This window comes from Mustela erminea, chromosome 9 (assembly GCF_009829155.1).
Source record: "Mustela erminea isolate mMusErm1 chromosome 9, mMusErm1.Pri, whole genome shotgun sequence".
NCBI lineage: Eukaryota > Metazoa > Chordata > Mammalia > Carnivora > Mustelidae > Mustela > Mustela erminea.
In genome coordinates this window covers 62,837,354-62,862,776 of record NC_045622.1, presented here as the reverse complement: position 1 = coordinate 62,862,776, position 25,423 = coordinate 62,837,354, and the positions used below count along the sequence as shown (strand labels likewise).

At 45.8% G+C, this 25,423-nt stretch overlaps 1 protein-coding gene across 9 annotated transcripts in view; it reads right to left on the bottom strand.

Moving 5' to 3' along the window:
- PPFIBP2 (PPFIA binding protein 2) overlaps positions 1–25,423 on the bottom strand; it is a 148,097-nt gene that overhangs the window by 48,952 nt on the left and 73,722 nt on the right. For 6 of the 9 annotated variants that reach the window (XM_032356266.1, XM_032356268.1, XM_032356269.1 and 3 more), the window contains 3 exons: positions 18,678–18,770; positions 14,670–14,783; positions 2,485–2,616 (listed from right to left, as the gene is read on the bottom strand). In XM_032356266.1, the coding sequence (XP_032212157.1) occupies positions 2,485–2,616; positions 14,670–14,783; positions 18,678–18,770 (339 nt within the window). Of the gene's footprint in view, positions 1–2,484; positions 2,617–14,669; positions 14,784–14,952; positions 15,400–18,677; positions 18,771–25,423 lie in introns of those variants that run through there. The other 3 variants (XM_032356267.1, XM_032356271.1, XM_032356272.1) reach the window with 2 other exon arrangements.

The window sequence follows — 25,423 nt, the reverse complement described above, 5'->3', positions numbered from 1 at the left end:
GTTCAATTCTAAGAAGGAGAAGTGCGTTTCAAGTCATGTGGTTGTTCACAGAATATCACAGGTTGGAACAGCCTAAAAAAATTCCTCCACGTAGAAACCTAATGTTTGTACTAGCAACTGGGAAGGGCTGTTATCTGGCAGGACTGAGGCCAGAAGCTCAGGGTCTATGTTGTCTCAGGCATGAATAATAGCCCAGTGGAACACAAAAACAAAGAATTCGGATTGAAACATAATCCCTCGGAAAAGAAAAAAATAAAGCAAACAGCAAAATGACTGCTTGCTTTAGCTGTCCTTGGCCCAGAAGTAGGAGCTCTCCTTCAACCCTGTCTTCCCCAGAAAGGAACTCAGCTGTCCCAGGTTGGTACTAACTCTGCCTTCTCTCCGAGATGGACTCACACCCACCCACGTGCTCCCTACAGTTCAGAAGCAGGCATGTGACCCAAACTGGCCGGGTGAGATGTAATCTGGGGGCTTTTGCTGGACCTCTAAGAAAGAGACTCTCTCTCTGCACAGGTTGCCTGGCTGGCAGGACCTAGAGCTGCTGAGGGCCATCCTGAGACCTCCTGAGAATAAGGCTACAGCAGAACCAAGCCATACACCATAGCTGATTTTTAATGGCACCCAGAGGTCACTTGGATCTAGTGGTATGGGACTTTAAACCCTAGACATGTCAAGTTGTGTGACCTAATAACCCCCAGCTTTACCTATTCTTTTAAATTTTAAGTGGTTTTGAGTTATCTCTAACACTTTAAGACTTCTCAGAGTTTACTGAATTCTGTTGCCAGAGCCTCAATGTATGTTCACATGTAATCACACAACTTGAAACACTAGTTAAAAAGCAACAACAACAACAACAACAACAACAATAACAATAACAAAACAACAACAAAAACAAAAACCCTCTAAACCTGGAGAAAATTCAGTTTCCCTCTTTCCTTTTCTTGCATTTAAGAAGCAAAGTCTATTCAACTAACACTTGACCCAGATAAGCTTTCAATCTGTGTGACTTTGTAGTTTTTCAATATACCTCAATCTACACTGCCATCTGCAGCATGCTTAATGACAATAGGTAAGTAATAGATAAAAGCTCTATGTTACTGTGTCCAGCACTATGCTAAGGACTACACACACAAGGTCTTGTTCCCTCCTCAGAATCAGCCAGGAAATCCCAAGCATTACTCTCTCCATTGCACAGAGGAAAAGCAGAGGTTACATGACTTGCCTAAGATCTCAAAGCTACAGTTGGAAGATCTGATTGGAGGGCCTGTACTCTTAAGCACTAGAAGACACTGTCTTCAGTGTAATGGAGAGTTCTTCCTTTGGCAACACTATGTACCAATGAGCAACTTCTCAAAAGCAATGCATAGAGTTGCCCACATTATTACAAGTGTCTTCTATCACCAGTGTTTTCCCAGTAAACACAGCAATAGGGCAGGTTCAGTGCACACAATGGTGGTACTTAATAGAAAGGAATTAGATCAATTTTTAGATTTTGGAGATTTCCTAAATGTGTGTGTGTGTGTGTGCGCGCGCGTGCACGCGCGCAAGTGCGAATGTGCATGTGCATGAAGATAAACCAAATACCTATATCATGCCAGATACTATGACAGGGACTTAACTTTTGTGATTTGATTTGGACTTCCCACAGTTACCCATTGCACAGGTAAAGAAATTGAAGTTCAGAGAAATTAAGCAGCTAGCTTGCTGAATGAAATTCAAAGACTTACTAAGCAGGTAGGTCCGTAATTGAACCAAGGTGTTTCTAAACCTAAAGCCTGTCTTCTTTCCACATCTTACATTGCCAGGTACAAACACAGGAACTTAGAGGTAGAGGTACACGGAAGGTGGTTATCTAAGGTTAAAACAGGATATTCTCTCTCAACAGAAGCAGCTCTGAGCCTAGAATTTATCTAAGACATTCGTCCCCAAAAGGAGTCTGGCATGCTCTGGCCAATGGCATTATGGGGCCTGAAACAAAAACGGGAACAATGCAGGAAAACATTGCATGGGCTCATTCCTATGACCTATTAGGAGAAAAGAAGCACATAATCTAAGGGTTCCACCTGGGTCTGTGAAATGTGCACCTCTGATATGGGATTAGTGGCCTACTGGGCAGCAGACTTCATCCCAGTACATGGTCATTACCTTGGCTCTCACAGAGGACATCTTGGGTCCCTTCACATCTCATCTGACCCTTCCCCACCTACTGCTTTCCCTTCCATCCTTGTCAGCAGCTTGAGGGAGGATAAAGCCTTAGAGCCAAAACTGGGTGGTTTGGGCACTGCTGAAATTTGCAGCCACAGCAAAACCTGATAACTTGGTATTAACAGATCATTGCGTCTCTTGTGCATAGACACTTCTGGCTGCCAGGCTTGGGGTTGACCAGATGGCCTGAGTCCACATTAGACCAGCTTCCCCTGCTCTGAGTTTAGAACAGTACGTATCCCACCCCCTGCCCCCCAGAATTTGGTATATCACACTCACCTCTGCTTTTCTCTGCTTCTCCTCCTGCTCTCTCTGCTCCTTCTCCATGCCAACCAGCTTGAGCTTCAGCTCAGAAACTTCAGTCATCAGATCGAGCTTCTGGGTCTCAAGAGATGTGCGGCTTAGCAGCTCCTGCAAGCAAACCCAGATCTCAAAATCACAGCCTCCCTGGCAACAAGGCAACTGCAGCTCCATCCAGAGCGCAGAAGGCAATCTCTAAGTTATATGTTGGACAACAGAGTTGAGACTGCTACATGGGAACCACAGGTCTAGTAGGGATGGACCTGGGCTGCTCCTGGGTCATTCAGGGAGAGCACAGCCCCTGCCACTACCCATTGTGCTCTGAGAAACGATGTGGACTATAGCACTCAAAAAAAATAATAATAATAATAATAATGTTTGCCTCTAGAAACCATTATTTCCAAGTACAGAAAAATGGACAGGTTTGCTAAAAAAAAAAAAAAAACCCTCATTTTCTCTATCTCTATTTTTACAGCAAACCAACAGGTCCTCTCAATCTAAACAAACCAACCAACCAAACAAACAAACGAAATCAAGCTTACATCAACAATATATTTTTCAAAATCAAGGATTCCAAATCATCTCCTGGGCTCAATGTTTAGCCCACATCCTGAACAAATTTCACTGTAAGAGTTCACTACAATGAGCCTAGGAGGGAGCTAGAGCATACAGCAGATACTCGATGAGTATTTAGTGAATGATTAGAATCTTATGTATGTGATATGGATTTTTCCTAGCCTATGTGGTATTGAGCTTTCTGAGCCACTAAGGGATTAAGTAGGAATCTTTCCTTTTTGTAAGGCCAGGCTAGAGGAGGTTTTAAGACCTGCCGTCACCAGAACAGTAGTAGACAACAGCCTGCCATCGATACATACACGTAATAAGCATAAATAAGACAAAAAACAAAGGTGTTAGACAAAATGCCTGCTGGGAACTACTAGGGATTATGTAGGCCCTCAAAAACCATGAGCATTCCTAACGTCCGGGGCAACACTTCTCCATTGGGAAAAGGCAATGGTCCAAAAGCCCCCAAATCTGGGCACGTGGTAGATACTGGATACACAGTTCCCAGCTAAAGATTACAATAGGGCAATTTGGAGACTAACCAGCCAAATGAGCAGCCAGAACAGACACACTATCCTGTCACAGGGTGAACATTTTAGGTTCTCTTGGGCAACCCAACCTTAGTACCAGAAAGGTGATCTACAGCTATGATTTCACATATCCTGAACTGTCCTCAGACCACAAACCAAATCAGGACAGAGATTTAACTGGGAATACAGGATTCCCTAGGCAAAGGCCCTCAGGGTCTCAGAAAGCCATGCTACAAACTATCTATCTGGTGATCTGAGGGGAGGAGTATCAGGAAATTCAGCAAAATGAGCTCACTGAGCACAGGGCGGAAGAGGCCAGCTCTTCGTTTCAGCTCGACTTGAAACCAGTGTACAGGGCAGAGGCAACAACACTCAGTGCCTGAACTAAAGGGTACTGGTCATGAGGAGTCTTCCAGATAAATATGGGTAACGCTGGAGGGGGGAGGAGAGAAGACACACAGATTCAGTAAGTGCCTCCTCTGTGCCTGACCCCCCTGGGTACTTTGCATACATGCTCTCAATAAACCTTCCTAGTGATGGGGCAGTAAATATTATCCCAATTTAACAGATGAGCAACCAGGCTCAGACATTGGCCTGTCTTGACTGAAGACACATACCGCTCAAAAACAGCAAGGAGAGTCCGTTTTCAAACCAAAGTCTGCTGGATTCCAAAACTCATTTCTGTCTAACGTATCACATTGTCTCCCAAACAAAGGAAGAAGTCCAAGAATTTTTAAGGGAAGTAACAATATACATGCTGAAAAAAGCCAATCAACAAATATTCACTCAGTCAAGGAAACTGCCACTCAAATTGTCAAGATTTTTAAAGATTTTTTGTTCACGAGCGAGCACAAGTGTGGTGAGCAGTAGAGAGTAGACGCCTGATGAGCAAGAAGCCCCATGTGGGGCTTGAACCCAGGACCTTGGGATCATGACCTGAACTGAAGGCAGACACTTAATCGACTGAGCCACCCAGGCGCACCTCAAATTGCCAAGATTTGGTTGAGCGCATACTTCCTACCAGGGCCTGGTACTAAGACTATCTTAAGATGCGATCTCCCCGACACTACCTACTCACTCCTACCTCCCCCTTACTCCTCCCCCTTCCCCTCGGCCTCCACCATCTCACTGTGTTTCTCTCCCCATCCTTTCATATACCTGCTTTGTTCCAAAAATGATTTGAGACTGTTTGAAAAATGAACAATTTGAGTTAAAATGTAAAATCATAGAATTAAAGCAGGTAGGAAAAGAAGTTAAAGCTGGAGCCATCATTGGTAAAAAACAAAAAACAAAAAACAAAACAAAACAAAAAAACACCTACCCTAAAGTTCTGTGGACTCCTAGAGGTGGACCATACTGCCTGTATGAGCTTTTCAGCCACCGAGGCAAAGAGACAGACAAACAACTCTACAAATCAGGGTCCATGAGACAACTGCTTTGGAGTACCAACAACTGAGAAAATATTCTTCCATGAGACTTTAATCATTTACTCGACAAATATGTTTTAAAATATCTACCAGATGTCAAGGCCTAGTGATATGACCGTTAAAAACAAAGCCCACTGAGTGCTTGAGTATCGTAAGCTGCAGTCTGTCTACTAACTAGCATTCATGACAGTGCGTTGGTGGGATTCAAAAAAAGCCTCAGAATAGATCTCTCTTGAAAACTAAGAATCTACTCTATTTCTGCTCTTGCCAGAATCCCTCTAGCTGTTTTAATTGGTCACACCAATGTTCCAGCTGATGAGGATAATAGCCTAACTGGTCGTCCTAAAGTGGCCAGTAGCCCTTCCAGTTGGTCATGCCGGGGTTCCAATTCGTCACACTAACATTTCACGTGCACATTCCAGTTATTAGCGATTACGCTCAAGTCTATCTGTTAGCATATGCCTCTACCTTTCATTACCGTCACCCCTCATCCTGGTCATCAGTAAGTACTGTCCTACTTCCTGAATTCAAAACCAGCCTTGGACAAGCTCATCCCAGTCCAGATCCACCTCCCATCTCCAGGCTCACATGGCCTCCAGCCACTAGTACATGCTAAATACTCTATCATATGTGTCCTAAGAGGGTTTAACTACCCTACACTCTCAATTGTTCTTTCTCCCTCCAGCATAAACTGAATCCTGACTTGGACATCCTATGCCCTAACCTCCCCAGTCATCTCAAGCTCAGTCCACTCCGCTCTGACAAACCAACTTACTGGACAATTTTTCCCTGTTTCTAGACCACTACTGTCCTTACTGACCATCTACACCTGCCCTCCTCTTCTAAGGCAGTGCCATTCGGTTACAGCAATTTCTTCCAGACATCCAGAACCCAAGACAGTCTCCCACTTTCCTCAGGGCTTTTGTGTTTTTTGATCAACAGTTTCTCTACCTAGTTTGGGCACATTCCATTTCCTCTGTAACTTCAACATCCTTTTTTGTTTCTTGTGAGTCTTCCCATATCCACTCTGGCTTCAGCTTTCTTGACCACAATGCCAATGGGCTTTGCTTCTGCTTTGCCTCAGTTTCTCACCGGGATTATCACAACTTGGCCTTCACCTTTGTCTAGAACGCATTTGTTCTGCTTCTAAAATCTTCAGCTCTGAAATGGTCTCCTTTGGCCACAGTCTACTGACCTTAAATTTTCCCAACTAGTAACTCGAATAATCTTTAATTTCTTCTGTGGGCACTATTTTATCAACTTCCTTAAATAATAATTGCCTCCTTATCCATTCCACAGCTTGAGGTCATTTCAACTGTATCACATTTGCATCAGAAAATTCCTCATCCAGCTCATCCCTGCCCCCAGACCTGAAGTGCATTTGCTTTACCAGAGACCAGTCCATGCCAAACCTCAAAGTCTTCTGGCTATCTTTCTAGTCTCCATGGCCTGAAAACTGCTGCTAAATGACACTTAATGATGCCAGTTGGTTTCCATACAAATTTATGCTATCTAATGATAGCTGATCTTCCAAGACCACCTGGCACCCTTGCATTTGTCTCTGGTTGGTTCGTCCAAATCTTTCCCATTCTCCTCCAGCCACAAATCCCACTGTTTCTCCCTCTTCTCAAATAACCTCTCCTGTTTAGTGAAAAGATATTTAAAAATAATCTGATCATTCGTTGAATTTATATCCTTTCTATTTCAAAGTTTCCCAGAAACACCTCTTATTCAAATCTCTTAAATCCACGCTTAGAGCAAGCAAGTCCATGTTTCATGTTGAGTTCTTTCACTTTTAAGAACCACTCTGAAGCCCAGTAAGCTTCCAGGTTGCACATAAAAAGCATATGTTCAAGGACACAATGATTCTGGAGTTTGCCCTGGAGTTGCCCCATCTCACCCACCTTCCTGTTGCTGACTATCTCTTGTTCTCCAGACTTCATGCCATCTCCACACAGCCTGATGTCCAAGGCTTCCAAGTTACCTCCCTGGTCAGTCATTAGTGTTTGGCTGTGATCTCAGAGTCCTGGTCCGGTTTCTCCCTCTGAAGGATGCCTACTCACCTGGTCCTACGCTCTCCCTCACCTCTGTCCTGCCTGTGAGGAAGTTCCCACCCAGTCTGTGCTACACTAGGGTAGGACTATTAATCATCCACTCTGACAGGCATTTAATCTCTTTCACCATCAGCTCCCATTCCTCAGGCTATAAGCATGATCAAATTTCTGACATTCAAAAGAACTTTCCCTCTTGACCTTGCCTTCCCCTGAAGCAACCACCATCAACTCCCTTCTGCTCTCGCTAGCCAAATGCATGCTCTCTGTGCACTGTTGGTATGAATGTACTCTCTCTCCAATCCCTCCCTCACCCCTTAACAGCCAAGTTCTAAAAGAAGAATCTACCCTTGCTGCCTCTTCTTCCTCACTTTCACGTCATTTCTCCACAAGATGTCTGCATTCCTGCAACCCAGCTTTTGCTTTCAGAAGGTAGCGCACAGAAACAGATCTGGTTCTGGGGACCAATGTCCAAACTTTCAGATACAACCTGTACTTCTCAGCTTTCAACCATTGATTCTTCACCCACTTAACAGTCTAAGATACTACTTTCCCTCTCATCCTTCCGGTTTTCCTGATCTTTCTCTCTTCCATCCTCCTTTGCTAGCTGCTTTTACTCAGTTTGTGCCTTAAGAGAAAGGCTGTTGGATCCCCATCTCTCATCCTGAAGACTGGAGTTATCTCTGGATCCAGCCTTTTTGTCTGGAGCACCAAGGCAAGGCTTGGTCCCTGCTCGGATCTACAGGGTGGATCTGGCTGGGAATCTCTTGGAATCATGCAGCTACCATAATGTTGGGGAGAGGTGAAATGTAGGGAAGGAGGGAGCTAGAGATAAGGGGGATAGGTTTCATAACCTGCATTAGCTTCCACTCTCCCAACTGTTTTAAGACAGTGCAAACGAAGAGGAGGAGGTGCTATGTGAGGCAGGTGGTGTTTGTTACTATGAAGCATCACAGAACTAGGTCATGAAACTTTCAGAAAAAAAAAAAAAAAAAAACCCCAATGAACAGAAGTATCACTCACCCCTCTCGCTTCACCACTACCAGTAACCTCCTCCAGAAGGGCAAATACATCTTTCCCAGAGATGGGAATAAAAGCTTACATCTCAGAGAGAAACGTCATTTCCTTTTTCCAAAGCTCAGTTTGAGACTGGAGCTGATAAAAAAGAAATGGCCTTTCAATTTATCCTCTCCTTAAAGGCCACATCTTGAAGCAATTACTTCCATCTTTAAGTGTGGAACTTGACCCAGGGAGTTACTGACCAATGACAGAGGACTGGAGCCAGACCGGCAATCTGAAACCAGAATGAAAGATTGGGCCATGGAAAGACATGAAAGAAAACATGTGTCCCTTTGCCCTTTGAAGTAAGAGGCCTAGGCAATGCCAAAAAGCTGTTTTGTGAATAACACTGCTGAGAAGTGCCTGTAGTCAACCTGGGTTCGAGTCCAGACTTGGTCCCCACTAATGAAACCATCCCTCTGAACCTCAGTCCCCTTACCCTGTGAAAGGAGGGGAAAGCACTCCATGCTGTGGTACCAAGATGCGACATCAAAGATAAACTGGAGGAAAGCAGTTATTTCTGCCTCAGAAATCTCCCGGGGGGGGGGGGGGGGTAGGTTTAGGGAATAACTGGCAAATAACTGGCATTTTCTTCACTTGTGCCTCAAGTGTCCTATCTCCTAACACAGATCTGTGCTCTCACAGGATCATGTACAGAGCTGTTTAATATTCCTTGTGAGACAGAAATACCTTCTTAAAGGTGCTCTTGGGAAATTAGGCAGGTGCTGATGACCCTTGGGAGTGTACTGGACCCATTATCCCACACTCAACTGGGTATCCTGGCCTCCCAAATCCCCACACTCAATGTCTTAAAACTGATGATTTGTGAGATAGCTTTTTTTTTAAGATTTGATTTATTTGATTTATTTATTTGGCAGAGCAAGAGATCACAAGCAGGTAGAGAGACAGGCAGAGAAAGGGGGGAAGCAGGCTGCCTGATGAGCAGAGAACCCAACATGGGGCTAGATCCCAGGACTCCGGGATCATGACCTGAGCCGAAAGCAGAGGCTTTAACCCACTGAGCCACCCAGGAGCCCAAGATAGTTCTGTTTTTAATGAAACTGAAATAGCCATACTCCACTTCTAAGAGGTGAGCAATGTAGAGCCCATATTGTCATCCTTGTTCTCCATACATAAGAACCCAAGTTTGACGACTTTCCCAGATCAACGGCAAGAGGTGAGTCTATAGAAAGTCATGTCTGCTGACTCCAAATGCCAAAATCTGTCTCTCCAAACCTCACCTAAATGGCAGCCCAATGAGGTTGCCTAAAACCTGGGACTCCAGGTCGGGTGGTAGGACTGAAATTGAGGCTGGTGTCCTTTAACATTACTCCAAAGCTGGAGTGTGTCCTCACAAGGAGGTTCATCCTTTCTTCCTCCCCATGTGGCTCCCCTAGCCTTTTCCTTTTTGACACTGATCCTCTTTTCTGCTCGACACTGACTACATCTGTAAATGGCTAGTCCCTAGAAAGCACTTCATTTCACTGCCAGCTCTGTGTAAATTCTATTAACCACTACATTACATCAGCTTCTTCCTTAAGGTCATCATCCTCTGGAGAAAGATCAGAGGCTAAGGAGTGTGCTGGGCAGGACTCTAGAGGCCACTTTAGAAAAAGCCACCAGGGACCTCACTGCATCAGCAGGCCATGCAGAACCTGCCCTGTAACACAGATTTTGTTGCTAGTCTGAGCTAGCTATGACAAGGAGACTGCTGCTTCATGTCTGTGTTCCTGGGGTGCTAATTCTGGAAAGCCCAGAGTGCAGCCCTCAGAGACACTGCTAGGCAATGCCTTGATCTGCTTAGGGAAGAGAAGGCGAAGGTCAGCCCGTAGGCCCAGACAACCCAGACCTGGGAAAACAAATCCAGTCTGTGGTCTCTCTAAGACCCATTTATAGATTTCTTGGAAAAGGACTCTTTCTAATGGAAAAGGTTCCCTGGGAAATCCATACATGTTCAGTGAGTCTGAGACCATACCTGAGTAAGTGCTTCCAAGAGGCAGTCCCCAAAGATGCTCACAGCTGCACCCAGAATCTTGCAGAGGGCTGCAGACAAGGATTTGCCCTCAGATGGGTCCATCATCTAAGCGTTGCTCACATGGACCAGCCCTGGTTTGGTCTGTCTAACCCCAAGGTCTTCACGCTCCCTCCCTCTGGAGACCAGATGGATTAATACATAGAAAAAGACAGATGGGAACTGAGAGATCAGCACCCAGCAGGGGTGGGTGGAGCAGTGTGCGGCTCACAAGTTGGATGAGGTGCTAACTCTCTCCAATCTTGGGCTCCTGGAGGGAGGGGAACAAACAGCTGTGGGGAGACGTGGCTTGGTGGGGCTGCTGGAGCCTATGTGAGTAAGCACAGGGCTGGGGCTATGGTGGTTGGGTTTGGGTTCTGAAAGTCCCACAAGCACTCTAGCCAGTAGAGAGGGTGGAGTCTAGAGCAGTGGTTGCTGATTAGAAGTCTGTGGGCCCGGCTTGGCCTGTAGGTATGCGGGATGTGGTCCACATGTAGGGGTTTTGTCTCCCATTTAAATTAGTTGCCAGGGTTTTTAAAATAGAAAGACTTATCTTTAAATCTGGATTTCCAGGGAAGCTTGGGTGGCTCAGTCAGTCAAGCCGCTGCCTTCAGTTCAAGTCATGATCCCAGGATCCTGGGAGCAATTGAGTCCTGCATCAGGCTCCTTGCTCATCGCGGAGTCTACTTCTCTCTCTGCCTCTGCCTGCCCCTCTATCTGCTTGTGCAAATGTGTGTGCACGTGCTCGCTCGCGCTCTCTCTCTCTCTCTAACAAATAAATAAATAAATAAAATCTTAAAAAAAAAAAAATCTGGATTCCCAGCCTTTTGTCAAAAATTAGAGTATCTAACAGCACTGGGCCTACGTGGGCAGTCAGCTCCAGGCAAGTAGCGGCTGCCTCCTGCAGACAAGGCCACTCCATGCACTGGAGAAGTGTGGCCAGGAACAGAGTCCCCAAGGGTGTCAGTGTCAACAGGCAGTTCAGAAGGCTCCACACTGACTGAGAAAGGACCTTGTTCAGAGAGCTTTGGGCAGTGGAGCAAGAGGCTGGACTTGGCTCAGGGCAGGAACAGTCTCTGAGGGCTGGCAAAAAGAGGCAACTGTTTGCCTCCCTTCTCTGCCTCAGGGCTGGGAGTCCTTCCTGTTCCTATCACCAGAAGCCAAGAGCCCTGCAGTCCAGGATCTGCCTACCCTCAGTTCCCAGGACACGTGTGTAATGGGGTCCCAGCCCATCCACGGCTCCACCTCAGCACTGTGGAGAGTTAGTTAGGTGCCTTTTCAAAGAGCACCAAGCATATTTCAGGAAAGGGTCAGCATGTGCAGCAGATTGTTCAACAGGGGATCTGGAGTGGAGAACTCAAACATCTCCAGCCCAGGTGCCACCAAGACCAGCAGACACATGAGTGGGAGCTGAGGCTCAAATGGGTCCTATGACCAGAACCCAGAATGTGCCAAAAGTGAGTGTTCCACACTCCCTTCATTTTATCCTTGAAAGATGGAAAGAACACAGGGAAAGTGATGAGCATAAAAATAACTTGGTTTAGGGGTGCCTGGGTGGCTCAGTTGGTTAAGCGTCTGCCTTCAGCTCAGGTCATGATCCCAGGGTCCTGGGATTGAGCCCCATATAGAGGCTCTCTACTCAGTGGGGAGTCTGCTTCTCCTTCTCCCTCTGCCCCTCCCCCCTGCTTGTGTGTGCACATGCATGCTCTCTCTCTCTCTCAAGTAAATAAATAAAATTTAATAAATAATAATAACTTTGGTTAGTTCGGGAAGATCTTTAAACCTGAGAGGTAATAAATAAGACCTACTGCACTTCAAAATCTACCGGGCCACAACATCCAGCTCTGGCACACACAAACCCCATGCCTGGAACCTCACTCATAACACAAAAAAGATTTAGAATAAATAAGAAATCAAAAGTATCTGAGCTTAAAACTTTTTCAGAAGTCTAAAATCCAGTCTGTGGGCTGATGCTTAGAAGGACAAGACAGCCTGCCCAGGTGGTGCTGGGACTAACATCAGGTCCCCTGGCACAGAGACGCTGACAGGGGGGCACAATCTTGAAGAGCAGCCAGGACAGGTGGTCAGGTAGTACAGGCACCACACACAGCTGTTCTCTGACCCCTGACTACGTGGCTACCCACCAGGCACTGTCTTCCTGAAACATCAACCTTCTGACACCTTCCTGGCACATTTGCCTTCCACATTCAAATCTTCCTGGTCTCTGCCTGGGGTTCTGTAACACTATCACCCATCTCCCTCACCTCTATCTCAAATCCACAGCTTACACGGCCTTGACAATCTAGCAGGCTCTCCCATCACTCTTTGTGAAAATGCTTTCCCGCAATTAGAGATCTTTCCATCAGGCTATTTTCTTTCCTGGCCTTCAAAAGAAAGATACTGCTTGAAAAAATAAACTCAATTCAACTCCTACTGAGACTGAGATTTTCAGGGAATAGGATGAGCAAGAGAAATGCATGCAATTTAAATAGAAAAATCAGGGGGCGGCAGGGTGGCTTAGTGGGTTAAAGCCTCTGCTTTCAGCTCAGGTCATGATCTCAGGGTCCTGGGATCGAGCCCGCATTGGGCTCTCTCCTCTGCAGGGAGCCTGCTTCCTCCTCTCTCTGCCTGCCTCTCTGCCTACCTGTGATCTTTGTCTGTCGAATCAGTAAATAAAATCTTTTAAAAAAAATAAATAAATAAATAGAAAAATCAGGGGGCGGCTGGGTGGCTCAGAGGGTTAAGCCTCTGCCTTTGGCTCAGGTCATGATCTCAGGGTTTTGGGGTTGAGCCCCAAACCCGGGCTCTCTGTTCAGTGGGGAGCCTGCTTCCCCCCCTCTCTCTGCCTGCCTCTCTGCCTACTTGTGATCTCTCTATGGCAAATAAATAAATAAAAACTTAAAAAAAAGAAGAAAAATCAAACAGAGCCAAGAATGTGGTAACTTATTAATCAGAGTTGAAAAGAAAGCAAACTAGAGAGCAAACAGCTTCTGAGTTGTTGGAACTAGTTTTTTGTTTTTTGTTTTTTTTTTAAAGACATCTGCATAGAAATACTAACTTTTCTTAAAAAGTTCTTCAAATGTACTCAAAACTAAGAAATACATGGGAACCAAAACATTTATCTTAAGACCAAATGTCAAACTCAAAGCCTGTGTTCATTATCATTCAACCAAGAAAAGACTTGAACGCTGATCGTGACAATAAAAAATGTTAAGAGCTTTGGGGGAAAGATTGAAAGCAGTTATCTGACTGAACCCCTTCATGTTAAGGGACTGTCATTCTTTAAATAATTAGTGAGCACCTTCTAGGTGCCAAGTACTACAGCAGGAGTTACAAAGCATAAACCATGACTGAAGTTTATGTGTCTATTTCCCAAAATAAGTGAAAATGCAAGAATGATTCGAGGACACCAGACTGATCACCTTGATAACTCTCACAAAATTCTAATTAGCTTCTCAACAGTTTCTGAAAAGACTGAATAAAAATTCAACACCCCTTCCTAAAAACAGCAACTCATCATTTTAAATAGGGAAAAACTACTTCAGAGTAGAAAAACAATTATTATACTTTGAGCTAAAAAAAAGCTTCTAAGTGATAGTAAAGAAAATTATACAGCAAGACTTAAAAATGGAAAAAACTTCACGCTGACTGGAAGCCTAACAAAATCAGAGGACTAAACTCTATCTGTGGTGTGAACAGGGCTTTGTAAATTATACGCACATCTGATGACAACAAGGACCAAAAGGAAACAAGGCACTGAAGAGATTTATTTGAATTTATTTGAATTGACCTGTTCTCACAGGTCAATTTTTCATTTTGATAACCACTAGGTAACATTAACATATTCTTTATGAATTTAATCCTATCAAAGAAGATTACAAGAGTGGGAGGGCAAGAGTGAGATGGGAAGAGGCAGGAGAAAAGCTAACCGGGGGGCCTAAGTGGCTCAGTTGGCTGGGCATCTGCCTTTGGCTAGGTCATCACGGTCCCAGGGGCCTGGGATCCAGCCCTACATCCTTCTGCTCAGCAGAAACCCACTTCTCCTTCTCCCTGCCTTCTGCTTGTGCTCCCCTGCCTCTCTCGCTATCTCCCTCTCTCTCCAATAAATAAAATAAAACCTAAAAAGAAAAAGAAAAAGAAGAAAGTGAACTGCCTTTCTAAAATCCCAGATGCCACCCACTGTGAAGCTGTGCCTTGAGAAGAGAAGGGTGACTTGGCCCCTGAACCCGAACCCCGGGAGAAAGTGCCACCTGGGAATCTGTCTAACCTGCCCAACAGGTTATTCCTCTCAGGCCAGTCCTTCCCTCCCTCTCCTCCCCTGCAACTCTCAGTTCCTGGCTGGTTTCGCCTGCTGTATAAACACCGCACATGGAGCAGCCCAGCCCACCTCCAGGCAGGATGGGGAAGTAAGCAGTGAGCGCAGTAACCTGGACACAGAAAGGGACTCCCACAGGAGCGGCTTTAGAACCTGAGGCTTGCGCACGCGCATGCGCCCCCGCCCTCCGCGCCCCCGCCTCCTTACCTGCTGAAGCATCTCTTCAGCAGCATTGAGTTTCACCTGGTGTCCTTCCAGACACACTTCCAGGTCACGGATCTTCTCTCCTTGGGCCTCTACTTGGTCTGTGAGGACACTCACCTGTCCCAAGAAATAAAGCAATGCTGGAGGAGCAGAGACGGCTCACCTGGGGCTGTGAGACCAGGCTGCTGATCCTTACGTAAAGATGGCTTTCCTTTTTGGCAAGGCGGCGCGCCACAGGGGGAGGATTGAGGGTTCTGGATGAAGAAAACTCCAGCTGCCTTCCTACCTCGCCACTGCCTCACGGACGCTGCCGCGTTTCCCTGCTCTTGAGGCACTCGAGAGAGAAACACCCAGCAGTCACGGCCACGCGCGCTGCCTCCGGGCTGGCCTCCTGCTCCTCAGTCGGCTCACCGAGCTCACTCAGTCTGGACCTCCAGGCATATCTCGGCTGGCTTGCCAGGGCTCCTGCCACCTCGTGTGGAAGGGCAAGCCAAGCTCCTGGGGAGACTAGCCAATGACCTTCCCTCTCTCTTCAGGGTGTGATGACTGCTCACCTATCAGGCGGGGCTTCTGAAGCAATTAAGGAATGTGGGATGTAAAGGGCATGTATTAGCACTGACAGAACTTGGCTCCGGGGAGGTGTTTGTGCCTCACAGGCCAAAACCTGACTCTAAGTCATAACACACACCAGCCCCACGCGCATAGAGCGGCGGGAAAGTCCTCCACCTAAAAAAAATCACACAGAATATCTACTGGAATTAATAAAAATCCACTTATATCAGTCACTGAAATTATGTCCTCAATACATACCTAGAGGATTTCCATAGCCTGCTCTCAGCAAACTGCTCCAGGATCCTCCTTTTTATTAAAAAGGCGCCTCAGAGCAGGAAGACGAAGAAAGAGAATGAGTGGCCTCCCCAAACAGAGAAATCAGTGACCGGTAAACTGAGATCCTTTACACACTTCGGGTTTTTAACCAGTGGTGGAGTCGTGGCCATTTACATATAGATTATCCTAAGCGATTTCTCAGTCTGTAATGATAGCTGGAGTGTGCAGGAGTTACTCACTTCTGTTTGAACAGACTATCAATCACAAAGCTCACTTTACAGGGAAGAAATCTACTAATGCCACTTTAAGCCTTTCATTTTCATATTCCCACATGATTAAAGAATGGCTGGAACATATTCCTGAAGTTGGTAAGAAGTGTGCTAATATTCCATGTACAGTCCCCAAAACAGGCACCTTCTGTCATTTTTGGGCCCATGTGAAAAACAAACCTTTGTGGTGGAGTGTTCAATCCTCGTGACCCAACACTATCAGCAGGCCTGGCCTTTTTTAACTACCAACCCTACCTTCAAAAGAGTACAGATTCTTTGGGGTGGCCTTTCAAATCTCCCTGGGTTCCAGAGTTTCTGTTTGGGAGGAATGTGTGATGGTTAATCTGATTATGAGGATTAACCCATATTGTCCGCACCACACCTCGGAGTCATGCGCTGGGGTTACCCGGAGGAATGATCTGAGGTCTCCTGCGCTCCATAGCCTGTAGAGCTTGGCTGTGCATGACTCAGGATATACAGGGCTACAGTGTCCTCACAAAACTGAATACTCAGAAGGACTACGGAGAAGCCCAGAAAATTGGGACAAATGTATAAAGATCCTAGAATGTGACCTTTACTCAATAAAAGGAAATACGTTTTGAGTCCCTACCACATGCTAGCCATAATTTTAGGCGCTGGATGGAATATAGATGTGGTAAAAAAGGGAGGGGGGAAAAGCTTTACCTTAAAAAAATTACATTCTCATGAAGATAGAAAAGATTCTGGTTTTAGTACACATGCTGCTGAAGTGAGCACAGAAGATTTGGGGTTTCTTTTTAATTTACTCTGAAAACAAAGTATTTTGTTATGTGTGGTTTGCCTTGCTCCTCTACAAGTAGACCCAGGAAAAACATTCTGGACCAACTGCTTCAATTAATTCATTCTGGCTAAGCTGCCTTGTAAGTGAAGCGAGAGGTTCTATCAAGTTGAGGGCCTAGCAGCTCCATGGGGGCCCACTACAAAACAGAGTGATCACCTAAGAGCAGCTCTGAAAGTCTGGTCACAAGCTGCTGGAACAGAAACCACAAGGATCCACCTCTGACTTCCATGATTAGCAGGTTCCCAGTTGTGTTAGGACTGCTGCAATAAGGATTATCCAAGGAGTCAGGATGTTTTAAAACAAACAAACAAAAAACTGTGAATGTCAAAGAGAACATTATCACACAGGACTCCTTTATTAAATTAAATTCCTTTAAAAAGGAACGTGTTAGTTCTGCCACGAAGTTTCCCGTTTCAAAAGTCTGCGAGATCACCCTGTTTGCTGTAAAAATTTAAACTGGACACTCTGATTAATCGTGTCATTGGGATGGACTTTCAAGTTATACACATCCCTCAAGATACATGCGATGTAACATGCGATATAAGGTGCCATATAACCCAGCCCCTCCTACCTCTCTGAAGGCAGCTCCCCACCAGACTTCTTCATGGTCATAAACTCCAGCCACAAAGGCCCTTGCTTGCTCCTTCCTACACACCAAGCACTGTCCCCGCTCAGGGTGTGCGCTGGACAGACTACCTCCTCTGTCTGGAATGTGCTTCTCCAGGCATCTGCAGGGCTCCCTCCTTAGCCTCCTTCAGGACTCCCCCTCTCAGGGAGGTCTTCTCTGACTACACAATCCTCACCTTGCTTTCTTTTTCTCCATAGTATTTATCACTGCCAGAAACATTTTACATATTGGTTTATTGTATCTACTTGAACCCATACACATGTACATAGACACACACAGACACACAAGCTCTGTAAGAACAGGGAGCTGAATTATTTTTGTCTCCACTGCAACCCTAGCACCTAAAACTAGTGTCTGCCAAGGGGTGAGCACTCAAATCTTTTTTAATGAGCAAATTATGGAGAAAAAAATCTCCGAAAAGGCAAAATTATGTAATTGTATACTTGGTGTGAGCTTAATTTTTAAAAAATGGGGCAGGACAGGAAAAAAAATGTCAAGGAAGAAAGGTCAAAATGTTAAAACTCTTTTTGACTTTCCTAAGTTCCTAAAATAATCATTTCTTACTCTTAGATTCATAAAACGAAGTAGAAAGGTGAAATAGAAGGAAAAAAGCCAAACATATGGCAGCCGCTTCATTCCAGTGCACTAAGCTAAAGCCCACAGCCTGCGAAGAGTTCCAGAACCCTACCTGCCCCCATCCCGTTTCACTACTACCCTTCAAAAGCTTTTTAATGAGCCAATATTGGAACAGTCATCTTCTTATTCTCCAAATCAATAATCACAGTGTCTGACAGTGTACAAATGCTAGATTTACACATCTGAGAGCTAAGACAGTGGAGAACCCCTGTTAGAGACAAACCTCACATAAGAAGGCTCAATGTTCTGTCCTGCCAGGGAACCTGAGTCTTGAGAACAGAAAATGTTCCTTGACTATCTTTCTCCATAAAAAGTTTTGGAGTTCCTCTCTTTGAAGCAAGAAAGTCTTCAAAGACTCATGAGCCCGTGTTACTAGCCCCAGGGGACTTGGCCTCAAAGGGATCAGTCTGGATCCAGCTCCAGATGATTTGGGCCTAATCCAGTTAGCATCAACCCTATGTGCGTATCACTCATGGCTGGTTTATTAGAGCCAGGAAGACACATCTTATCTCCCTTACAAGGCTTCTGGGCTCCTAGAGGACAGGGCCTCATTTATCAGCCTGGCCACAGAGCTCCCAGTGTATAGAAGAAGTGGGTGCTCAAACAGTACAAGATGAATAAATGAATGCATTCACAGCCCCAAGGCCAACTCCAGCTGAGCTGTGGCTTCAGTTACTTTCTGTTTAGTTTCAGGAAGAGTCTTTTTAAAAACACACACTTTCAAAGAGAATAGATCCAAAAGAAAAAACCTCTTGTGCCTCCCTCCCACTCAGGGTACGTACAGAGCTGGAGGTAACAAGATAAGCTGTTTCCCACGAAAGCGGACCCACCTGTAAAATGAGGGACTCCTTATCTCCTTCTAGACGTGCCAAGCGTTCCTGGTACGTTTCATTATTAGCAGCACCTTGGTGATTTACCTGGGACTAAAAGGGGGAAAAAAAAACTATGTACTTAAAAGGCTGGAAAAACATCTTCCCAGTTTCCAAATGAAGTATGCAATTTGTGAGGACAGCTTCGCTGGTTACATGTGCAAAACCACCTACCTAAACAGGAAACCACAGGATTTCAAAACTACTATGAGCAGGACCACTGATAGGTGTGCCTTGAACGCTGGCCACACCAGCCCCTGGATGACCTCACCCTTGGCCAGGAAGGCCTTGATGGAACTCCAGACCCAGTGGTGCTGCACTTGACTGGGCATGTCGGGTTGCGTTTGGTGGAGGAGGAGGCCCAGCCCGCCAGAGGCCCCAACGGCGAGGAGTCTACTCTTCGAGGAGGCCCGGGAGCTGGTACATTCGTCAAGGAACTACGTGGGAACCAGTCCTGCACAGATCTCAGTCTCTCCTGACTCCCACGCCAGTGTTCTCCAGAGCCGAGGCTCTGCTCACAGCACGGAGGCCCGTCTGGAGCACTGTGGGAAACATGGAGGATGGGGGACCCAGCGGCAAGGCATGCAGTGTGTTTGCTTGTCTCAGCTCCAACACTGCAGGAAAAGGTGAAAATATCCGAGAAGAACCCAAGTGACAGTCAGAGGGATCTCAAAGAGCTAACAGGAAACGAAATAACCAGAAGCTGGAAAACAGACGAGCGGGAGAAGCTGTGAACTGGCAGATGGTGGGGTGGGGGGCTGGGGGGCAGAGCAGGATTTATAAAATGCTCTGAGCAAGAGACGGGAGGCTGCAGGCACTTTTTGGGTGTGTCTGACCTGGTTCCAGGCAGGGAGGAGGGAGAGAGGTGGCTGCCAATGGTCCTGAATTGGCCGAATGCCATCCACACCCCCTCCACGCTTAATGGAAGGCCGAAACCCAGAGGCCCAGAGTAGGCCATTCAGGGGTTTGGCAACCTGAAAAAGCAGGTCTTATTGCTAAATGGGTAAGTGACAATCATCATAATCTGGGCTGGTCCAGAGAAGTAAAGCTCTGAGGTTTATGAGGCAGTATCCTCCATTCCAAAGGCAAATCATGGTTGTGCAAAGGAGTGGGTCAGAGAAGAACCCAGGCACAGAGGCCTGGAGGTGGCCCCCTTCTGAGCCCATTTCCCTACATTCCAACCTTCAGAATGGGCTTGCCAAGGGCACTCCTTCCTTCCCTTGTCCCACCCCTTCCCCAGTGCACACCAAGTAAAGGCAGGGGCAGAGCCAGTCCTAGTCCTGGGACAGAAACAGGGACTGAGAAATAGGTACCACATTCAAGGCCTGGCACGTCACTTGATAATCACTTGCTGCTGGAGGTGCAGGGGGAGGGCCTGCTCGGGGGCTGGTTCCCAGGGCGGCTGTGCCAGGCCACAGTGCTCACTGCCCTGGGCTCCAGCCGCTCTCTAGTCTGTGTCTTGTTCATTGTTATGGAAGCTCTTTCATACCATAGACAAAGGGCCTTCACAATCACAAATGACTTCTTTGTGAGGATGGCAGTTTATTGTTGTGACATTAATTCTGCTCCTCACACAGTCAAACTCTGATGAGTAAGCGAGGATATAATTATCACCCATGTTTTCTCAGACCCTTAAAGGAGAGGAAAATAATTGCTAACAGCAGGTCAAGAGCCTCTCTGTGGAACAACTCACATGATGATGAAAAAAGGACCCAGGCTCCCAGGGGAAGCCGTGCGTGTCCGGCCCCAGGACCACAGTCAGCACGTGTAAGGGGCCGCCCAGCACTGCTGGCTGCCACTTCTCTGTGGGTGGTCATGGAGAGAAGCCCAAAGGGAAGACTCCTGGCACAAGACTCCAGCAAGTCACCACACTGCTGTGCCTCAGGCAAATGGCACCCAGGACGTCCCTCATGTTACAGGTATACCCGTACAGTCACCCAGAGACACAGTTATTTTTACTAACTGACCTCAAATCAAGTTGATATTGTAAGCTCAGTTAATACACAAATGCATGCCATTAGAGTCTCCAACAGATGCTAGACCGTAGTTAAAAAAAAAAAAAAAATCTGGATCTACTCTAGCAGCCAGCGGAAAAAGCAAAGCACAGTGAGTTACAAGATGCCCAGATCAGTACGGTGAATACAGTCAAAATGATGGCCTAGGAGAAATCTAACTATTCCTACAGAAAGGACAGGCTTCAAAGTTTTCAGAGAGATACCCTATGCAGTGGGGTAGACAACCAACATCTATGATGCTAACCTCACAGTAGGGGGCCCAGCAGAACTCACTGCTTTCTTGGGATGTCCTCTAAATAGGTCAAAGGTTAATGGATCGTCTGGGCCAAAGGCACAAGAAATTCAACGGAGACCAATCCAATATGGAGATACACAGCAAGCTCTTACGTAGTGCTCGACATCGCCAGGTACTGTTTCGAGCACTTTACATGCCTTAACTCTTTTAATATTTCCCATAAGCCTGTGAGAGGAGTACTATTTTGATTCCATTTTGCAGAAAAGGGAACCGAGGCACAAAGTGTAAGAACAAGGCATAAACAGTATTTTGCCTAAGTGACTACGTACTGAATCAGTAAGTTTTCTGTTACGGCTTAATTGAAGATATATATATATAATTAATTGAGGATAATATATAAAAATTTATATATTGGGATTGTACGAAATTTCACTGAAAATAAGGTTTGAAAATACTGAACCTAACTGTCCATTAATAAAGGAATGGCTAGGGGCACCTGGATAGCACAGTGGGTTAAGTTTCTGTCTTTGGCTCAGGCCATGATCTCAGGGTCCTGGGATCAAGCCCCGCATCAGGCTCTCTGCTTGGTGGGGAGCCTGCTTCACCCGCCTTTCTCTGCCTGCCTCTCTGTCTACTTGTGATCTCTGTCAAATAAACAAATAAAATCTTAAAAAAAAACAAAGCAGTGGCAAAATAAACAATGGTTCATCCACATTATGGATAGTTTGTGACATTCCAAAATATAAGACATATTGGATAGTGAAAATAGCAAGATCCAAAGAATCATACAAAGTGACATTAGAAAACAATACTGTGGGGCTCCATGCGTGTATGACATATGAATGAAAATAAACTGACCCAGAGTCTGGAAGGCTACACAGCAACTATAATAGTGCTCTCTCTTGGGGAAGTGTCTGGGCCATGGAAAGCTGGGGACAGGAGGTTTGGTCAAGGTGGGCTTTTATTTCAACCATAACAATTTTTGTAAGAAGCTCAAATATTTTCTTTTTCTTTTTTTTTTTAAAGATTTTATTTATTTATTTGTCAGAAAGAGAGAGAGAGAAAGCACGCAAGCAGGCAGAGAGGCAGGCAGAGGCAGAGAGAGAGGCAGGCTCCCTGCTGAGCAAGGAGCCCGATGCAGGACTAGATCCTAGGGCCCTGGGATCATGACCTGAGCCGAAGGCAACGGCTTAACCCACTGAGCCACCCAGGCATCCCTCAAATATTTTCTTGATAAATAAAATACACTTTAAAATCTAGAAGCACTGTTTGAGTACCAACAATGTTGGATCCTGGTACTTCCTCCCTCCCACGGCAGCCTGAAGGACACACCCTCTCCCAGCAGGCACGCTGCCCCGTAGTACAGTGTGCCTGGCACAAAGGCACCTCCCTTGCCCCAAATCACTACTTGAGAGTAACAGAGCACCTTCCCCTCTTGTTCAGTCTACCAAAATCACCACTGTTCTCTAGCAAGCTTTCGAGAGGTATTGAACAGCAGTGAAATGGAGACAATGTCCCAAACACAGGTCTGCAGAATCACCATCTTATGCTTTTCCTGACACACCGAGCCAGATCTTTGCAATCTAGGTAAGACTGATACCTTGAAAACTGCAGTCCCATAGAAAGGCACAGACCATGATAAAACACCATCTCCACTGAGCACAGAGCCATGAAGAGGATTATTTTAGAATTACCTTGTTGAATGCCAACACTCCTCAGCTGAAGGTGAGGGATTTCATTAGGGGAGAAAAGGCACGTGGTTATGGCAGCAAATGCAATTCTGCCCTTCCTGTTGGTTGCCTCTAATCTGCAATGGTTCAAACCAAGTTTCTGCTGCCAGAATCCAAAATCCAAAATCCCTGGCCCATGCATTTATCTCAAAGGGTGATAAAGCAACTGAGTGAAACTTACTTCTTAGGCAACAAGAAAGAATTCCTGCTATCTGGAGAGAATACAGTTACAAAGTTACAAAGAAATTCTGCCTACTGTTGATTTTCTGAACTGGCAGCTGAAGAAAGAATGGTCAGTTCTGAGCCAACTGTAGTTAAAATGAGGATCCTTGCTGAGGGCCAACAGGGATCTACTCTGTGGCACAGAGCATGTCTGCATGGGATATACTGGGATAAAAATGGCACCCAGTCTCCTTCATGTGGGAAATGGAGGACTTCTTCTCCCCAACCTGTTAGCCTCCATGATTCTCCATGTAGAGCAAGAAGGTTAAGGCAGGGAATGTTACAAGATGCATGAGGCCCATGGGTATCCACTGGGCACGCATGGTGGGGGATGGTTGGGGGGAGATACAAAAATAAGTGAAAACACAGCAATAAACAGGAAGGTTAAGGAGGGCTAAGAGGATGAATGGGAAATGACTAAATGAAGGGTGATAACATGAAACCACCTAACCACCATTTAAGAAGCTATGTTGAAAGACGGACCTGTCTTACATAGCAGGACAAATGTGGAGTCTAGGAGTGGGAGGCCAGGAGCTGTGGGTCCCCTACACCCACCCTTTACCCAGTTGGAATTCAAGGCAGGGGATCCCTGGAGATTCTGCTGTGGGGCTTCCATATGCAAATACAGAATTCCTACAGCTTTCTGCCACACAGGTAGGACATCTGCAGAAGGACAGCCAGGAATGGCTAGGAGGTAGGGCTATACTAACCATGTGTGATCTCAGCTAGAATCCCTCATTTTGGGCCTTCCCAGCTTTTAAATGGAGAAAGTTCTACCTCACAGAGCAATCAATGCAGAGGGTCAGTTAGGTCGTTAATCACAAAAATGTGTGGGAATACAAGTACAGGATGTTCTTTGAAGAGGGATGCACTAGTATTTCCCGTTTCTGAATGATTGTGGAAATATGGAAATCATTGAAACAGCATTGTTTAAGCCAAAAGACCAAAGTACAGTTGGAAGCACTTCCTCCCTTATACTGACAGTTTTAATTAACTCACTTTTTTTTGTGCAAGAAAACAAAAAGGCAATGTTTTTGATCAGGACACCTATGAAGTATCTGTAAAGATCTGTACAAACAGCCCAAGGAACAAAAAACAAAATATTTTTAGGTTGGGAGGGGAAAAAAATGCCTAAGTGACAACACAGAACCCACTGCTACCTAAAAGCTCTGGAATCATGCTTGTGGAGTAAACAGCAGAGGACGCATTCATTTTTCCATTGTCCCAGAAAAGATGCCCATGTTTTGAGTCAGATCTACAGGACCACATTTTTTCCTTCTTGGTGAGCATTTTACTAATGCTCTAAGTAGTATGTGCTACATACATTATAAACGAGCACAATGAGAATTTCAAGAGCTAATTAATGACCAATCATAAAACTCAAATTTTTTATTTCTGTTCCAATCTGGAAGTCAAGTCCAACTGAAGTTAAACATGAGTGTGTCAGCCACATCACCCCTGGTGGCTTCCTCAGAACCATCACCCTCTGACTCTAGTGGCTGCTTAGATTCCATGACGCTTGCTCACTCTTGGCCTGGCCCCTCCATTGTAGCTTGGCCAAGGGATAGCCATGTTAGGTCTCTGCGGAGTTCTGGATGAAGTGCTTAATGCCAAGGCCAGAAGCCATGCAGAAACCCCAGGAGGGTTCATCCACAGTCTGGCTAGCCTCTGCCCTCCAAGCATGCTCTTGTCTACTCTCAGGGATGTGGGGTAGGCTACTTCTGCAGCATTCCCCTTCCAGTACATGCTAGAGGACCTTCCAGTCAGCACCTCACTTCTCTGAACATAGGGAAAGGCCTGGTTCCAGAAGAGTCAAGTGGGGCAGACAAGAGGTCACATGAGGGGTATCATTTGGTATGCAAGCAGGGGGTGTGGGAAAGGTCCAAGGCAATCGGCTCTCCAGTGTGACAGCTCTAGCCATCTTGGTGTTATTCGGAGCCAACAGCCACTTCTCAGAGCTGCCGCCTTGGGGCCCAAGACACAACTGCCCTCCCTTTTTTGATATCAAGATCTACAGTCTTCACTAGGTAAAGTCCTATTTCCTTCAGTGCTTCTAAGAAGCTGTGAATGCCAGTTCCTTCGGGACCCTGGCCACAGTTCATATACTGTCCTAACTGGTCAGATCATTTTATAGGAGGGTCCCTTGCTTGTAAATACATGGAGATTTTGAACAATGAGCCAGGGTAAGCCCTGGTCTTAGGTAAGTCTTGGGATGGTTTCCCCTTCTTCAGTCATTAAAAACGTAGATGATGTGTGTTTTTAGGGGAAGAAGAAAACAAGAGAAAATGTGTAGTACTTCCAAGGTGCCTGGTCAAGGGTTTTTTTTTTATCAAATCCAGAAAACCAATTTCAAGTGAGCCATGGCTGCCAGGCATAGGGGAGATGTCACAGTTGCTAAGGCTAGACTTCAAGCTCAGAAGTACCACTCACATACTAAACTTCTTAGAAATGTGAAAAATGCAGACCTTAAAAATAAGGGGACCAGTGGCACCTGGGTGGCTCAGT